Source organism: Gymnoscopelus braueri, assembly GCF_963280865.1.
Source record: "Gymnoscopelus braueri genome assembly, chromosome: 14".
Lineage (NCBI taxonomy): Eukaryota > Metazoa > Chordata > Actinopteri > Myctophiformes > Myctophidae > Gymnoscopelus > Gymnoscopelus braueri.
The window spans coordinates 39,392,963-39,406,929 of NC_137619.1; the positions used below are offsets into that span (position 1 = coordinate 39,392,963).

At 42.1% G+C, this 13,967-nt stretch overlaps 1 protein-coding gene across 1 annotated transcript; it reads left to right on the top strand.

Annotated features, from left to right (window-relative positions):
• Nucleotides 1-3,343: 3,343 nt before the first annotated feature.
• On the top strand, nt 3,344-12,572 carry LOC308100327 (visual pigment-like receptor peropsin; the record flags this gene model as incomplete). The annotated part of the gene is made up of 6 exons (XM_080449340.1): nt 3,344-3,485; nt 4,602-4,807; nt 9,055-9,154; nt 10,881-10,985; nt 11,690-11,913; nt 12,105-12,572. The coding sequence occupies 6 exons, from the start codon at nt 3,344-3,346 to the stop codon at nt 12,570-12,572; spliced, it is 1,245 nt and encodes a 414-aa protein (XP_080305466.1).
• Between the last annotated feature and the right edge of the window lie 1,395 nt (nt 12,573-13,967).

A 13,967-nucleotide genomic window follows, 5' to 3' on the forward strand; every position in this document is an offset into this window, starting at 1 on the left:
GAACAAGCGACGGCGATGAAAACCCTTCTCTCATTCTCTGTATTCCCCCAAATATCTACGCACTGCGGGTTGTACTGAATCCACAAGGCTCGCTATGGGGAACGTGCTTTAGGGCTTTCACATTCATCTATGAGCAAACAAAGTAATTGCAAGGGGCGTGGAAAAAATGTCCCTTTAACAGAGATTCAAAACAGCCTTCCTTGGCAGAGTTGTACAGCCTGGTACTGTATCTCAAGATTGTAGATAGCCATAAACTTAAATAAACTACTGAGTAATGCATTGCTATGATGGACATCCACAGAGCTTAGTCAATTGTCAATATCCTGCACAGTTTGTCCCAGAGGAATCACAGGCAAGCCATTTTCCTTATTCCTGTGTGGAACACTCACACAAGCGCTCCCTGTGTGTTTGAGGGCCCTTGCTCAGTGACAGGGCGAGAGAGAGAGAGAGAGAGAGAGAGGGGGCGTATGAGAGCATTGCTCCCATTTTGAAAGTGAACCTCTTTAAGGAGAACCTATATTGGTCTCTTGACCTGGCGTATGTCGTCTGTGAAGAGAAGCTTTGTTGCCCTCAGACAGCTCACGGACGTTAACACACACCTCCATAATAGCATCTGTGTCTGTGATTTTCCATTTGGTGAACTGAGAGAGAGAGAGAGAGAGAGGCAATCATCATAAGTCTGATCGTACAGTGGCCTACTGTAGCTGAAGTGTGATTGCCACGCTTTAACCACACGTGCCAAAATACACAGGAGACCGTTAAGCTAATCATGGCTACCACTTCCGGCAAAGGAGGTGTCCTTGCACATGAGTATTGTACATTGTGCGGTACCTCTGCGTGTTACTGTAGGTTTAGTGATAAAACCTTGTGTGCAAACATAACTGTAGACCATAATTGCATGGTGGGCTACGGATTAAGAGTTGCTGCAGAAAAAGGACACAAACTTGATTGCAACATAAACTTTGATTGCAACAGTGGATGGAGTGTTACTCTCACTGGATTAGCAGAAGATCTTGTCACAGTTTGTGTCACAGATGCAGTGAGTCTGCACCTGTCGGATGTGGAACCGGCCTTTGGCCTTGGCCTCTCAATTTAGCGACAGTGTAATCTCACAGGCAACTGTCCTTAACATTGACAGCAGGACGACTACTGTCAATACTTAGCGTGCAACAGATACGTTAATCTCTTCACTTTCATTGACAAAGGCTGACGTTCCTAATAAGATTATTCATGAGAGCGTCTGGGTGGCACAGGGTAAAGTTCCTGCCCTTTGGCTTGGCTGGGTGCTCCAACGGTCCACAATTGGCCGTGTTCACAGGTGGGAAGCCAGCAGGGGAGGCTATTCTCTGTTGCTGCACTAGCAACTCCTTTGGTCGGGACGCCTGATCAGCTGAAATAGCCAGGAGGGAAAGCATTTTTGTCCTCATGCGTTGCATCCTCTCAGTGAGACTCCTCACTGTCCTGACTCGAAGAGATGTGTGGTTGTTTACACCCTCCCCAGGAGTTGGCAATGACAGGGATTATACAAACAATCGGGGAGAAGAAAAAAAAGATAAGATTGAAAGTCCTGGCCAAAGTCCTCACTTTGCATACACCGTGAGCCGCAATATTATGCTGTATGCTCATCTTTTTATAGGCTGCTGTGCATCGCCTCCCAAAACCATTATCACATTATCCACTTTGACCAGCAGAAACCCACCGCACGCTGCATCAGAAAACCACCCTGTGTCTCTACGGGCAGCGCACGCCGGGATCACTGCAGAACCGGAGCCGTGTCGCGTGGTGTCTGAGGGTGAAGCCTAGATAGACATGGAAGGTGGGGGTATGTGCTGACTGGGAGCAGTGTTTTCTGCTGGATGGGTGACAGTTGGGGTCAGAGGTTCACCGCGCCAGCAACAGCTCTCCCTCTCTCTGCAGACTCTCTCTCTCTCTCTGGGGCTCAAAGGAAGGGTTTGACAAGGAGGGGCTCGGAAGCACCGCCAAGGGCCAAAGGCATCTGGCAGCAGCAGCCCTTTCCCTCCACATCCTGAGGGCCGGCCAGCAGAGACGCTCTGTGGTGGCTGGAGCAGGGAAACAAGGTGAACACTGTGATCTACACGCAGACTGTGTGTGTGTGTGTGTGTGTGTGTGTGTGTGTGTGTGTGTGTGTGTGTGTGTGTGTGTGTGTGTGTGTGTGTGTGTGTGTGTGTGTGTGTGTGTGTGTGTGTGTGTGTGTGTGTGTGTGTGTGTTTGGGGGGTTCAGGTTACCCCATTGGATGGTGTGTTACCACAGAGAACCTCACTGTGTTTGTGGGACGGAGGGAGTGTGGTATGATTGTAAATATATAGTATACAGAACAAAAGGTTTGAATCAAACACAGGGTGGAGAGGTCCAGAATAATTTCTCTCCCTCAGTAAGTGACAGTACAGTAGCTTGTCATGTATTTGTTTTTGATGTAATATATCATGGGAGAGCTCAGCACTGGGATTCTATTTAAAGAGTGTTTTGAAGAGGCTTTCGTGTGCTTGTCTCCCATTGATACCAGATTTGTGCTCTGATACTGATAATTAAATGAATCTTTCAGTGTACATACCAGCTCACACACACTTAATCATCCTTTCGGTTCCAGACACTCCCACTCCCAGCATTGGCTGGATTTTCCACATGTGAATATTTAGGTTCATAGTAATCAAGATGATAGAGCTACAGTGAGCATGTGCAGGGCCCCAAGTAAATGGAAGTGATTACGAGAAAACTAGAACACATCTCCTGGGAGAAATGTAACTTAGAGGCACTACTGGTCCATCTGTGATGCAGCAAATTGCAAAGGAATTTGTTAATGGTTGGTGTAATGCAAATTGTTAGCAGACAATATAACTATAACATGAAAACAGTGCAGGGTGAAAATGTATTGTTTAAGTAGCCAGTTCTATGCCTATAAAGAAATAGGAAGTTAGTCAGTGTACACAGCATGTTTTGTGTTATGGTATTTCAGCATATAATCTTGGAGAGTGATTTGGACAGCACAGACCCCCAGGACTGTCACTGGTTGTTTAAAAACAAGGATTATCAATAACATATCTCCATTGTTTCCATAATCCACGATTGTTATGTGGCACTGGTGAACATTCAAGTAGGTCAAGTATCATCTTTTAGAGAAGAAATTCTGATGAGAAAAGATCTGATTCGTCATTTAGACATCCATGGCATTACAGAAGCTGACGGTGAGTTGTGAGGCATTAGCGAGTGCATCTAAGCTGGATTTAAGAGTAGCTGACTGGTCGTCCTGGCAAACATATGCAGCAGTGTCCACCGATCGCAGAATAGAGAGCGCTGCATGCCTTTGGCAGCGATATTTAGGCCATGGAAATCATATTAAGGCCTCCTCCTCCTCTAAAGATTGTCAATATTCCATGGAGGAATAATAACCTTACCAATCTGCACATAGAGACTCCTCTGTCAGAACAAGGAGAGACCATCATTGGAGTCTATCTTTTAGTGCTAGGTAAGTCTGGTTGGCTTCATAGGGCTCATTTCAATTTCTGGCTTTAAGTTTTAGCTTTGTTTGAATTGTTTTCATACGTGACATGTGTATCTGTGTCCTTCACTAACATTGCTAGGATGATAAGTTATGTCCTTTTAATTTACAGCATGGTATGGCTGTGAACAACACAAGTGTGGCACCGAGTGCCGCGCTATGAGCTTGTAGATCTGCATTTTTTTTGTTTTTTATGTGAAAATTTGTGCAAATCTATATTTTTAAAATATACATTCAAAGATTTGCACTAATTTTCACGATTTTTCAAAAAAATAAAAGATCTACAAGCTCATAGCGCGCTCGGTACCGCGCTATGAGCTTGTAGATCTGCTATTTTTGAATAGCCAAAGAAATCTAAAAATGACACAGATATTTTCCCGGATTGAATGTGTTTAAGCTATAACTAGGCTAAGTTTGAACTTAGTGTGAGGTGGTGCAACTGGCCCCTGGACCTAACAAGGTCCACAGGTCCAATTGTACACTCTCCAAGTTAAATGAACACTCCAGATTTTACTCTGTACTGTGTAAAAATTATTATCTACTCTGCTTTGCCACAAACATCCAGACATCCAGACAATTCCACCATGGAACATGACAAATGACTGTCCCTCTCATAATTATGATGAGAGAGATTACTGACAAGTAGGAGTCACACATTGTTGAGGAGTCAAAAAACAAAAACAACCATTGTCCCCAATGTTCCTGAAGGCCAATACACAGCTGTCACATCCACTTCTATCGTCTATTGTAGCAGTTCCCTTTGCTCTATGTCAACTAATGAGTCAGCAAGTTATTTTCCACAGAGCCTTTCCCTTGTAACCACAGATATTGAAACATTTTTTTTATTTTTATTATTAACACTATGCTACTATTACTCGTATATGTTGTCAGGAGTCATGGATGAGTGCACAAGTTTATAGCCTACAATGGAAGTATTTCCATTAGGGTTACTACCGTCCAAACGTATACAGTTACCGTACTGTTTAATTGTTAAACGTGAATGTAGTAATACTATTATGAGGTCACCGTATGGAAGTGAGGAAGTAGCCACTGATGCATATATGTGTGTTTACTTCTCCTCAGGTTGGCTGTCTTGGTTTGGGAACAGTCTAGTTATCTTCGTCCTGTACAGACAGAGGAGCTCACTTCAGCCAACAGATTTCCTCACATTGAACCTAGCAATCTCTGATGCCAGTATCTCAGTGTTTGGCTATTCTAGGGGGATTCTGGAGATATTCAACATCTTAAAGGATGATGGCTACTTGATCAAATGGATCTGGACATGCCAGGTAATAAGACAGATTCACCCAGATCTTTGCTGAAAGGCATTTTCAGGTGTTGGATGTCTATAGAAGTATTACTCAGTAAGTCATTGTACTGAATCCAGTGGCATTCGTGCAAACTGTTACTTGCAAAGGGGACTGGAGGGAATCCATTTGCTGATTTACTTTGACTGAACCCAATTAATGAGGTACTTGAAAAGAAAAGAATCAGAGGAAGTCTTACAGCAAAGTGTATATTTGTGTGAGGGATTATGCTAGTAGCCATGTGGGCTGGAGGTTAAATCTCTAATCAGATTACTGCCGTGGCCCCCTTAGAATGGTGAAACGCTCAGAGAGGCATGGCACCTGTATAGAACCAAGTGGGCAACTAATAAGAATGGCAGAGTTTATGTTTATTACATAATTTTATAAAGAGTCTTGCTGTTGTGTCTGAGTTATATTGTAATCCAGTGATCAAAGTCCTTTCAGTTAATTTGACATAATCAGCATACAACTGGGTGTTTGTATTATTACTATTACTAGTGTCTGTATACAGACAGTACAAATGTACTATGACTGCTATAGTGCTATGTTGTAAAAAGTAAAACAAATATATTGAACACACCGAAGGGAAAAGACGCCATTAAACATTTGTTAGTCCAGTTAGTATCTATGATGAATTAATTCATACTGCATGTATCTAGATGATCACATATATACTACAAAGTGCTGGTCTGAGATTTTCATTTTGACAGATTACTAGAAGGCCTGCATGCAATATAATGCTCCACAAACACCTTTAATAGACAGACGTTTCAATCATGATAAGGACCTTACAGACAAACGTCCTGTTTGACCCAATGAAGATTGAAGAAGGATTGAAACATTGTCTATTAAAGGTTTTTGTGGAGCATTATTTATTCATCCATTCATTAATCAACGAACATTAGCAATGGATTCCTAAATCTCAATTAACTCCAAAATTCATGTTGCGGTCACTGTGATTTAAGCCACTCCAAAAATACCTTTACAAATTAGAGTTTGGTCTTTCTAGTTTTGAGACACTGGTCCTGCTGCTGCTCCTAACAGGAGTAGCATAGTAAAAGAAATCATTAAATATAAAATAAATGTCAGAAAAACATAGATTAGATACGCAGACAGGCAGACACTTGCACTTGACCTACAGCTATAGGGGTTAATGCACTGACAGTTTTTTTTTTTACTGAATGTGATTTTGATGTTGGTCGCGTGACTGGCGTCATTAGGTTATATCAATTACATCAAGAATACCAGGCTTGATACTTAAAGGGGAGGGAGAGTTGGTACTTAAAGGGGCGGGAGAGGTGAGAAATAGGTTGAATGAACGTGTGCTTAGAGATTCACTCGCTCACTTCCTAACACATGCTGTCACAACATTAATGCTCTTAGTGGGTATCCTGAAAAGTCCTTATGCATGCAGAGATAAGATGTGGGAGAGCCATATGGACAACTTTCTTGCTTGCATTGCAGAGGACACCATAGTCATGTATGTTTTGCCTCCTCCCTCCCAAGGCCTTTCCCTCTTTGCAATGGAATAGTTGCCATACTTCAGCTCGGAATTTTTATAGCTTATTTTTCTTGCTCCAAGGCAAAAGCCTGTGGTGGAAACCCTGATATCCGTGTGCACCTATGAGAAAAGGGTCTCTGTGGAGTCACAGGAAAACATTGGGGAGTAACAATAACAGAATCAGTCTCGCAAGCTCGAGACCCTGTAATCTGGAGTGGGACAGTGCCGCTGCAGGTAGGCTTACGAAGAAGGGGGTGATCTCATCGCTCAGTTATCCTATCTCTGTCTTTTTTTTTGGGGGGGGGGGGGGGGGGGATAGTAGTAAACGTAAACCCCCCTCACTTCCACCTCCCATGAGAGAGAAAGGTGGGCAGAAGGTGTGAGAGGGAGAGAACAGGCGCGGACATAGAAACCTGCAAGAGGTGGCAGAAATAGCTGTTTAATCCACTAAGACCGGGAACGCATCTGTGTAACCACTTTAACCATTATCTTATACTTTGGGCTATTCAAAAATAGTAGATATACGAGCTCATAGCGCGGCACCGAGACTGCCGCGCTATGAGCTTGTAGATCTGCTATTTTTGAAAATTTGTGAAAAAATCTTGAAAATCTTTGAAAATAAATACGTATGTTAAAGCGAACATTTTTAACTCAAATCTTTGCTTCTGGGGGGTCCCTGGAACAACATATTTTGAGTTGGGGGTCCACGGCCGAATACATATCATTGACATGCAAAAAGTTAGAGAACCACTGATTATAGCAACATACGTTTTCTCCAAAAACTGTTTTTGCACAAATGTTGATGATTTTTCAAAAATAGCAGATCTACAAGCTCACAGCGCGGCACTCGGTGCCGCGCTGTGAGCTTGTATATCTGCTGTTTTTGAATAGCCCAAAGAAATCTTAAAATGACACACAAAGATGCGTTCCCGGTCTTAAAGGGTTAAAAAAAGGAACACAGGAGTGTGAACGAGACAGGCATGTGAGAAGCATTAGCCAGATTACTGCAGCAGCGTGACGGAACATGAACATACACGTGGTATTGAAGCTGCATGGGCCAGGCTGGGGCCAGACCCCTGTGCTTTTCACACTACGGGACAGGTCATCATTGAGTGTGTGGGAGGGATCCTAATGTCCCCTTTTCATCTTTCAAAGAGAAATAAAGGAGAAAGAAAATTGTCTTCAGGTGATTTGATTCAGCCTACGTGTCCAAAAAACGACCACATATGTTCTTACACGTTCAAACAGAGAAATTGGTGAAGCAATGCTACAGTACATGTGCATTGAATTGCGGGATATATAGGCTGAGAGGCTGATTGATTCAGAAGACCAGACATCTTTAAGTAATCTTGTCCCTTATTTGAAGAAGAAGGGGGGGAAAAAAGCAGTCTAGAGGGTAAAGTGGACTTTTTTGGCAAATGCATTGACCCCATTCGCATGGCAGCCATTTTGCTCGGGGGGTGGGTTTCCTTAGTGCGAATATATGGTCAATCGACTGTACATGAAACTATTGTACAGAATGTGGCAGTGAATGAAACACTACGTTGGATTGATTGTAATGGGATTTAGGTCCTTAAGGAGATCAAGGCCGGCCTTGCATGGCCTTTGTCCCCCAGCAGTGTCCCAGCATGGATCCTCCTCTGTGTTCCACAGCCACCAGACTGGAGCACAGCAGGACATTCATCCCATTGGCATTTGTATGTGCACACACGAAACAAGACTCGTCACCAGTGGTGTAAAGTAACTAAGTACATTTACTTAAGTACTGTACTTAAGTACAATTTTGAGGTATTTGTACTTGACTTGAGTATTTCCAATTTTCAGTACTTTTACTTCTACTCCACTACATCTCAGAGGCAAATATTGTACTTTTACTCCACTACAATTACATGAAAACTTTAGTCACTTTGTAGATTTTGATTATTATTACAAAATATACACTAACCAATTCAGCCCTATATACATTTTGGTCATTTGAAAATAGCAGATCTACAAGTTCGCGATGCGACGCATTGTGAGCTTGTAGATCTGCTATTTTCAAAATATTTTTATACATTTGAAAACTGAAATGGGACATTATGCATAATGAGTACTTTTACTTCTGGTACAATTTGATGCCAATACTTTTGTACTTATACTCAAGTACATTTTGAATTCTGGACTTTTACTTAGTAAGAGTTAGTTAGAGTATTTCTATATTGCAGAATTGATACTTATATACTTAAGTAAAACATATGAGTATTTTTTTCCACCACTGCTCATCACGAAACAGAGACACAAGAATCACTGCCTCGACTGAATTCAGCAGACTTTATGCTTTGTTTACTTTGATCTATTTTCTTTCATTTTCATTATTATACACACACGTTGATGCTTCCTGACAGGGTGAAGTCACTATTTGTCCTAATGATACTCCAATGTCCCAGTCACGTCTTTTTTCTGGTGCCGTTTCTCCAGGTTGAAACAACTGCCATGCATGAGAACAGGAAATGCCCTGGATCTGGAACATATCAGCTAACTGTATAGGGAAAAGACTTTAAGCTATTGTGTCGCCATCTGATATGGTCCAATGCAATCCACAAACAGAGGACGGGGACAATTAGGCAATCATTGGCTTCTTCCCCCGGAGCTTGGCTTCCTCTCTGGACTTTCCCTTTACCATGAAGTGATGCGCAAACAACACATTTAAAGAAGATCTTTTAATGATCTTCTTCTTGTCTCCTTCCAGTTAGACGGCTTCCTCACCTTGCTCTTTGGCCTTGCAAGCATCAACACCTTGACCGTTATCAGTGTCACGAGATACATCAAGGGATGCCACCCAAACAGAGGTTAGAGTTAAGACTTTGCTGTACGAACAAAAAGAACGATTAAGTTAAAGATTGCTTTTTTTAAACACGTCATGGGATGCATAGCATTTTTCAGACGACACAGTCAGAGACAGATGTATAGACGATGACATTAGACTTGCTCTGTACAGAGACAATGTAAAAAGTGCCTCAGGCTGGCGTCTCTGCCTTCCTAACATTCCAGTAGCTCTTATCTGACAAAATGTGTGTTTTTTCCTAGGTAATGAAAGCTTATTTAGTGACTTGAGTTTTGGGAATAACTACTGCTTGATTCCGGTAATTTCATTTACATTTCACCATAACATGTCATTAAGTTAATGTGAGGTGAGGTTTGCTATTTTAGGTGCAATGATGTTGAAGAATGTCTTAATTACATGGAAATTAGCTGGAGTAAGTGCCTCTGTTTTCAGCCAGTCGTACAGGTTTTATTGTGTTTGCGGTTGTTCATAAAACACAACTACATAAACGTACCTATATAAACTATATAGTGTTTTTTTTTACATAAAGCACCTAAGCAGTTCAATCAGCTTCTAGCTTTGATCGATGGAAGCTAGCTTAATTAATTTAATAATTCCTTCCCTGACATTTGTACCAGACCTGTTGTTTTGTGTTTTTTTGTAAACTAAATTAACAAATTGAGATAATTAATTTGAGAATTAACCACTTTAGCCCTGGCAACCCAATTCTGGGCATGTCATTATAGGCGACAATACAAAAAGACTTTCGCTGCAGTATGTTGGGAGCTTGTAGATCAGCTATTTTTTCTTTAATAATAATTTAAATATATTTTTGTGGTTACGTAATTATGCTTGGAAATAAAATGATATGGCCTATATGTGTTCCTGTACAGGTTTCAAAGCAGAAACATGGCATCATGCTGGGTTAACACTTAAAAAATAAGGGCATATTTCTTTCTTGATATATCAAGATAAGGAATCTCTGTGACCTGAAAAAAGATCAGACCACTTGATTTTTCTTTTTCTTTTTTTTATTCTTCTGAATACAAAGCTGTGAGCACTTTGTCAACAGAGGTTCTTTTCAGTCAAAGTGACTCATAAAGGCTGTCGGGACTAGAAAAGTACTCATTGTTCAATAAATGTCACAATCTGACATTCATAACTAGGAAAGAATGCTGGAGTTTAAAGTGCCTCTCACTTTTCCTGTGCTGTGTTTTGTCATAATGATAACATTTAGCCAAGCCAAGCACTTCAACAGCCCACAGGCATAGGCTACAGTTAAATGGGACTAGGAGCTAGCTACATCAGATAGAGTAAATCACATCACATCATATTTATGTGAACACTACCTAGGGCTGCAACTATCGATCATTTTCTTAGCTTATTTCTTTGCTCATTTTCTTAGCTTTTTTTTCAATTGATTACTTTTTTGATTAATCAAATAACCGAGAAGCAATTTTTTTAATATAAAAATGATAACAATGAATTGATGCAAAAAAAAAAGAAGTTTATAATCGACTACTTGATTAGCCTGATTAACCACTTAAGTCCTATTTTATATGTAATTGTACAACAGTGCAAAAATAGCCGATCTGCAAGCTCACAACGCATTGCACTGATTTGAATAAAAAAATATATTCTTATACAAATCAATTTATTTCATATAATCGATTAAATTGATTAGTTCAATTAACGGTTTAACCCCTACCACTATAGTTAATGTTGTTGTTGTTGTTGTTGTGTATCTGCAGCTCACTGTATCACCAAGAACACCATATGTATATCGCTGATGTGCATCTGGAACGGGGCGCTCTTCTGGTCTTTGGCCCCCGTGCTGGGCTGGGGGAGCTACACAGGTCTGTCCTCACACATCAGCCATTCTCTAATATCAGGAGATGATATAAAACCATGTCAATAAATAAGTATTAGATGATCACATGTTATACTTTTCATTTAGGCATTTAGCAGACACTTTCATCCTTTTTACAAGCATGAACCCTAGTTAGCAAACAACAGCGTTTACACTGTAAGTTAACAAACAACAGTGTCACACAAACAAGCAGAGAGAACAACGTAGTGCCTCAAAGAAACTAGGATACCAGGTAAACATTGGAACCAACATCTGTCTAAACAACATGCTATCTAAATAACATTCTACGCCAGCCCTCACTACATTATCTATTCACAAAGACAACGAGACAATAGCATTTGATCAGCAATTCAACTGGATGAATAGATTTACACAGCGTCAACGAGGAATCGCCCCGGTGATTTAAATGTCATTCGCACTGGGATTTCCCAACTGGGAGGGGAGGGAGTTGATTGAAAACATGGCTACGCACTGCAGTGAATTTTCGAAAGTAGCTGTGTTTTGGTCTCTTTGTACCTGTATTATTATCTCTAATGATACGGCCGCAGACCTATCACTGCCCTCTCAGTCCTCTTATCAACCCCTCCCCCAGGGCAAGTAAATGCTGAGTATGTGTTAAAGTACAATATTACACAATGAATGAGGAGAAATAAATATATATATAATCTACACTATTCAATTTCCCCATAGACCGAGGTTATGGCACCTGTGAGGTGGACTGGTCCAAAGCCTATTACTCCACCATCCACAAGTCGTACATCATCTCCATCCTCATCTCCTGCTTCTTCGTCCCCGTGACGATCATGTTCTTCTCCTACGTGTCCATCATCAACACGGTGAAGAGCACCAACGCCATGTCAGCTGATGGTTACCTAAGTGAACGCCAAAGGAAGGTGGAGAGAGACGTTACCAGGGTACGTGCATGAGACATACTGACCCATTGCACTTTCTCAAGTGTGTCTTTCATGTCGGAGCCCTTTGGAATGTAAACAAGTGAAGAGTGAGAAAATGTAACTCAGTCATCTTTTAAACGTGCCCTGACAGTAGCAGATCGCCTCCCACTCCCATTCCTGACAGTCATTTCCATGTGTTCTTCTTTCTCTAGGTGTCCATCGTAATTTGCACGGCGTTCATCTTGGCCTGGTCGCCTTATGCAGTGGTGTCAATGTGGTCCGCATGGGGCTACCACGTGCCCAGCACCACAAGCATCCTCACCCGCCTCTTCGCCAAGACGGCCAGCTTCTACAACCCTCTCATCTACTTTGGCATGAGCTCCAAGTTCCGCAAGGATGTGGCCGTGCTGCTGCCATGCATCCGAGAGAACAAGGAAGTGGTGCTCCTGCAGAACTTCAAAGAACTCAAGCCCAAGGCTGAGGCCACAACCCCTTCTTCAGCACCGCTGCCTGTCCAAGAGAACCAGGCCAAATACTATGCAACGGGGGACCTGATCCAACCCGCTCCTGATTGCGACTCGGGGGTCAACAGTCCTCCACAGACGCCGCCATCTGAGGTCTTCAACATCGATGTGCCCTCACACATTGAGACATCAGAGTACTGGTGTGACAGACTCTGATGGCAACCCTGCTTATTCACTGCTTATTGTGCTTAATACTTATTACTTGAATGAAACCGCTACTTGATGTGCAGGGGGAGATCAGAATCATCTTTGTTGTCACATCACAGGTTTACAGGTGTAAAACAGTGGGTGAAATTTGTTTTTGTGCAAGCTCCATAATTTTTTTCCACCCAGAAAGACAAATAAAAAAGAAGCGAGCGGGGGGTGGTCAATTACCCATTATGATAGATAGAATGTGGTTAATGTTGTCAATAAAATTATTTTCTTGATTTCACATCATTGCACAATTCCTGCACTGATCGATCCAGTCCAAAGGACCCAAAGACGCAAACATCTCCACATTGGTCATCTGGAATGCAGTTAAGAGTAAATGTGTTTACCTTGAGGTGGAGAATGGTTCTAACTCGTACAGCAATCTGTCAGAAAAGTCTTCCAGTGGTCCATGGTGGGGGGGGGGGGGGGGGGGGGGGAGTTAAACTAACAACAACTACAAACTAAAGAGCCTGTTGAAAGAAAAAGGAGCAATTTTGAAACAGCACCAGACAATCTGACAATGTCAATGGGGCAATTACTTACTTGAGGCATGAAAATATAATCTTTAGAGTTCCCGGGGCAGCCCTCACATTTGCATTTTGCAGGCACAATGAGGTCTTTTACAGAGCCACTTAAGACCATTAAATCAAAATGGCAGGCAGCCTCAACACAGCTTCCATCCACAGTCTATAATGGCACAACTTTGTGTGTGCTGTCTGCACTCTGCACAGGCCGTTGACATGCCCCTTGTACAGTACCTGCTCTAGCTCTAGTGCTCTAGTGCACTGTGTGATTGCATTGCATTGCATTGCACACACACACACACACACGCACGCGCAGTGAAAGTTGATCACTGGAAATGGGTGTCTTTCCCAATTAGGTGTTGATTGGTTTAATTTGAGGCAGTGAGGTGGAGGAGGAGTAATTATTCAAGTGTGAAAACGTGTCATCCCCGATTAGTTTGTTTGATCAACCAGCTCGAGTTCCTTCCGAATATAGTCAACACAACACAACACAACAGCTACCAGAAATCACACCAGAAACGTGTTTCATGGCCATGACATAAAACGTTCATTGTTCATCCTGAGCTGCACAGCCATAGACACTACAGTAACACTACACAGCCCGCAGTCACTCAGATCAGATGACGCACGCTGTAGGCTATTGATGAAATTGCCTGCTGAGTGCTGAATATTACATATTGTAAAGGTAATACGTCAAACACAAAAAGATGCTGACAACAAGTTCACAATGCTTGTTGCACCGGAATGTCGGAGCGAGGATGGGTGACATGAACAAGCATCTCCGATAAGTGCCTTGGGGGCTGTTGCTCTGTGCTGTTGGACAGTGGTGTAAAGT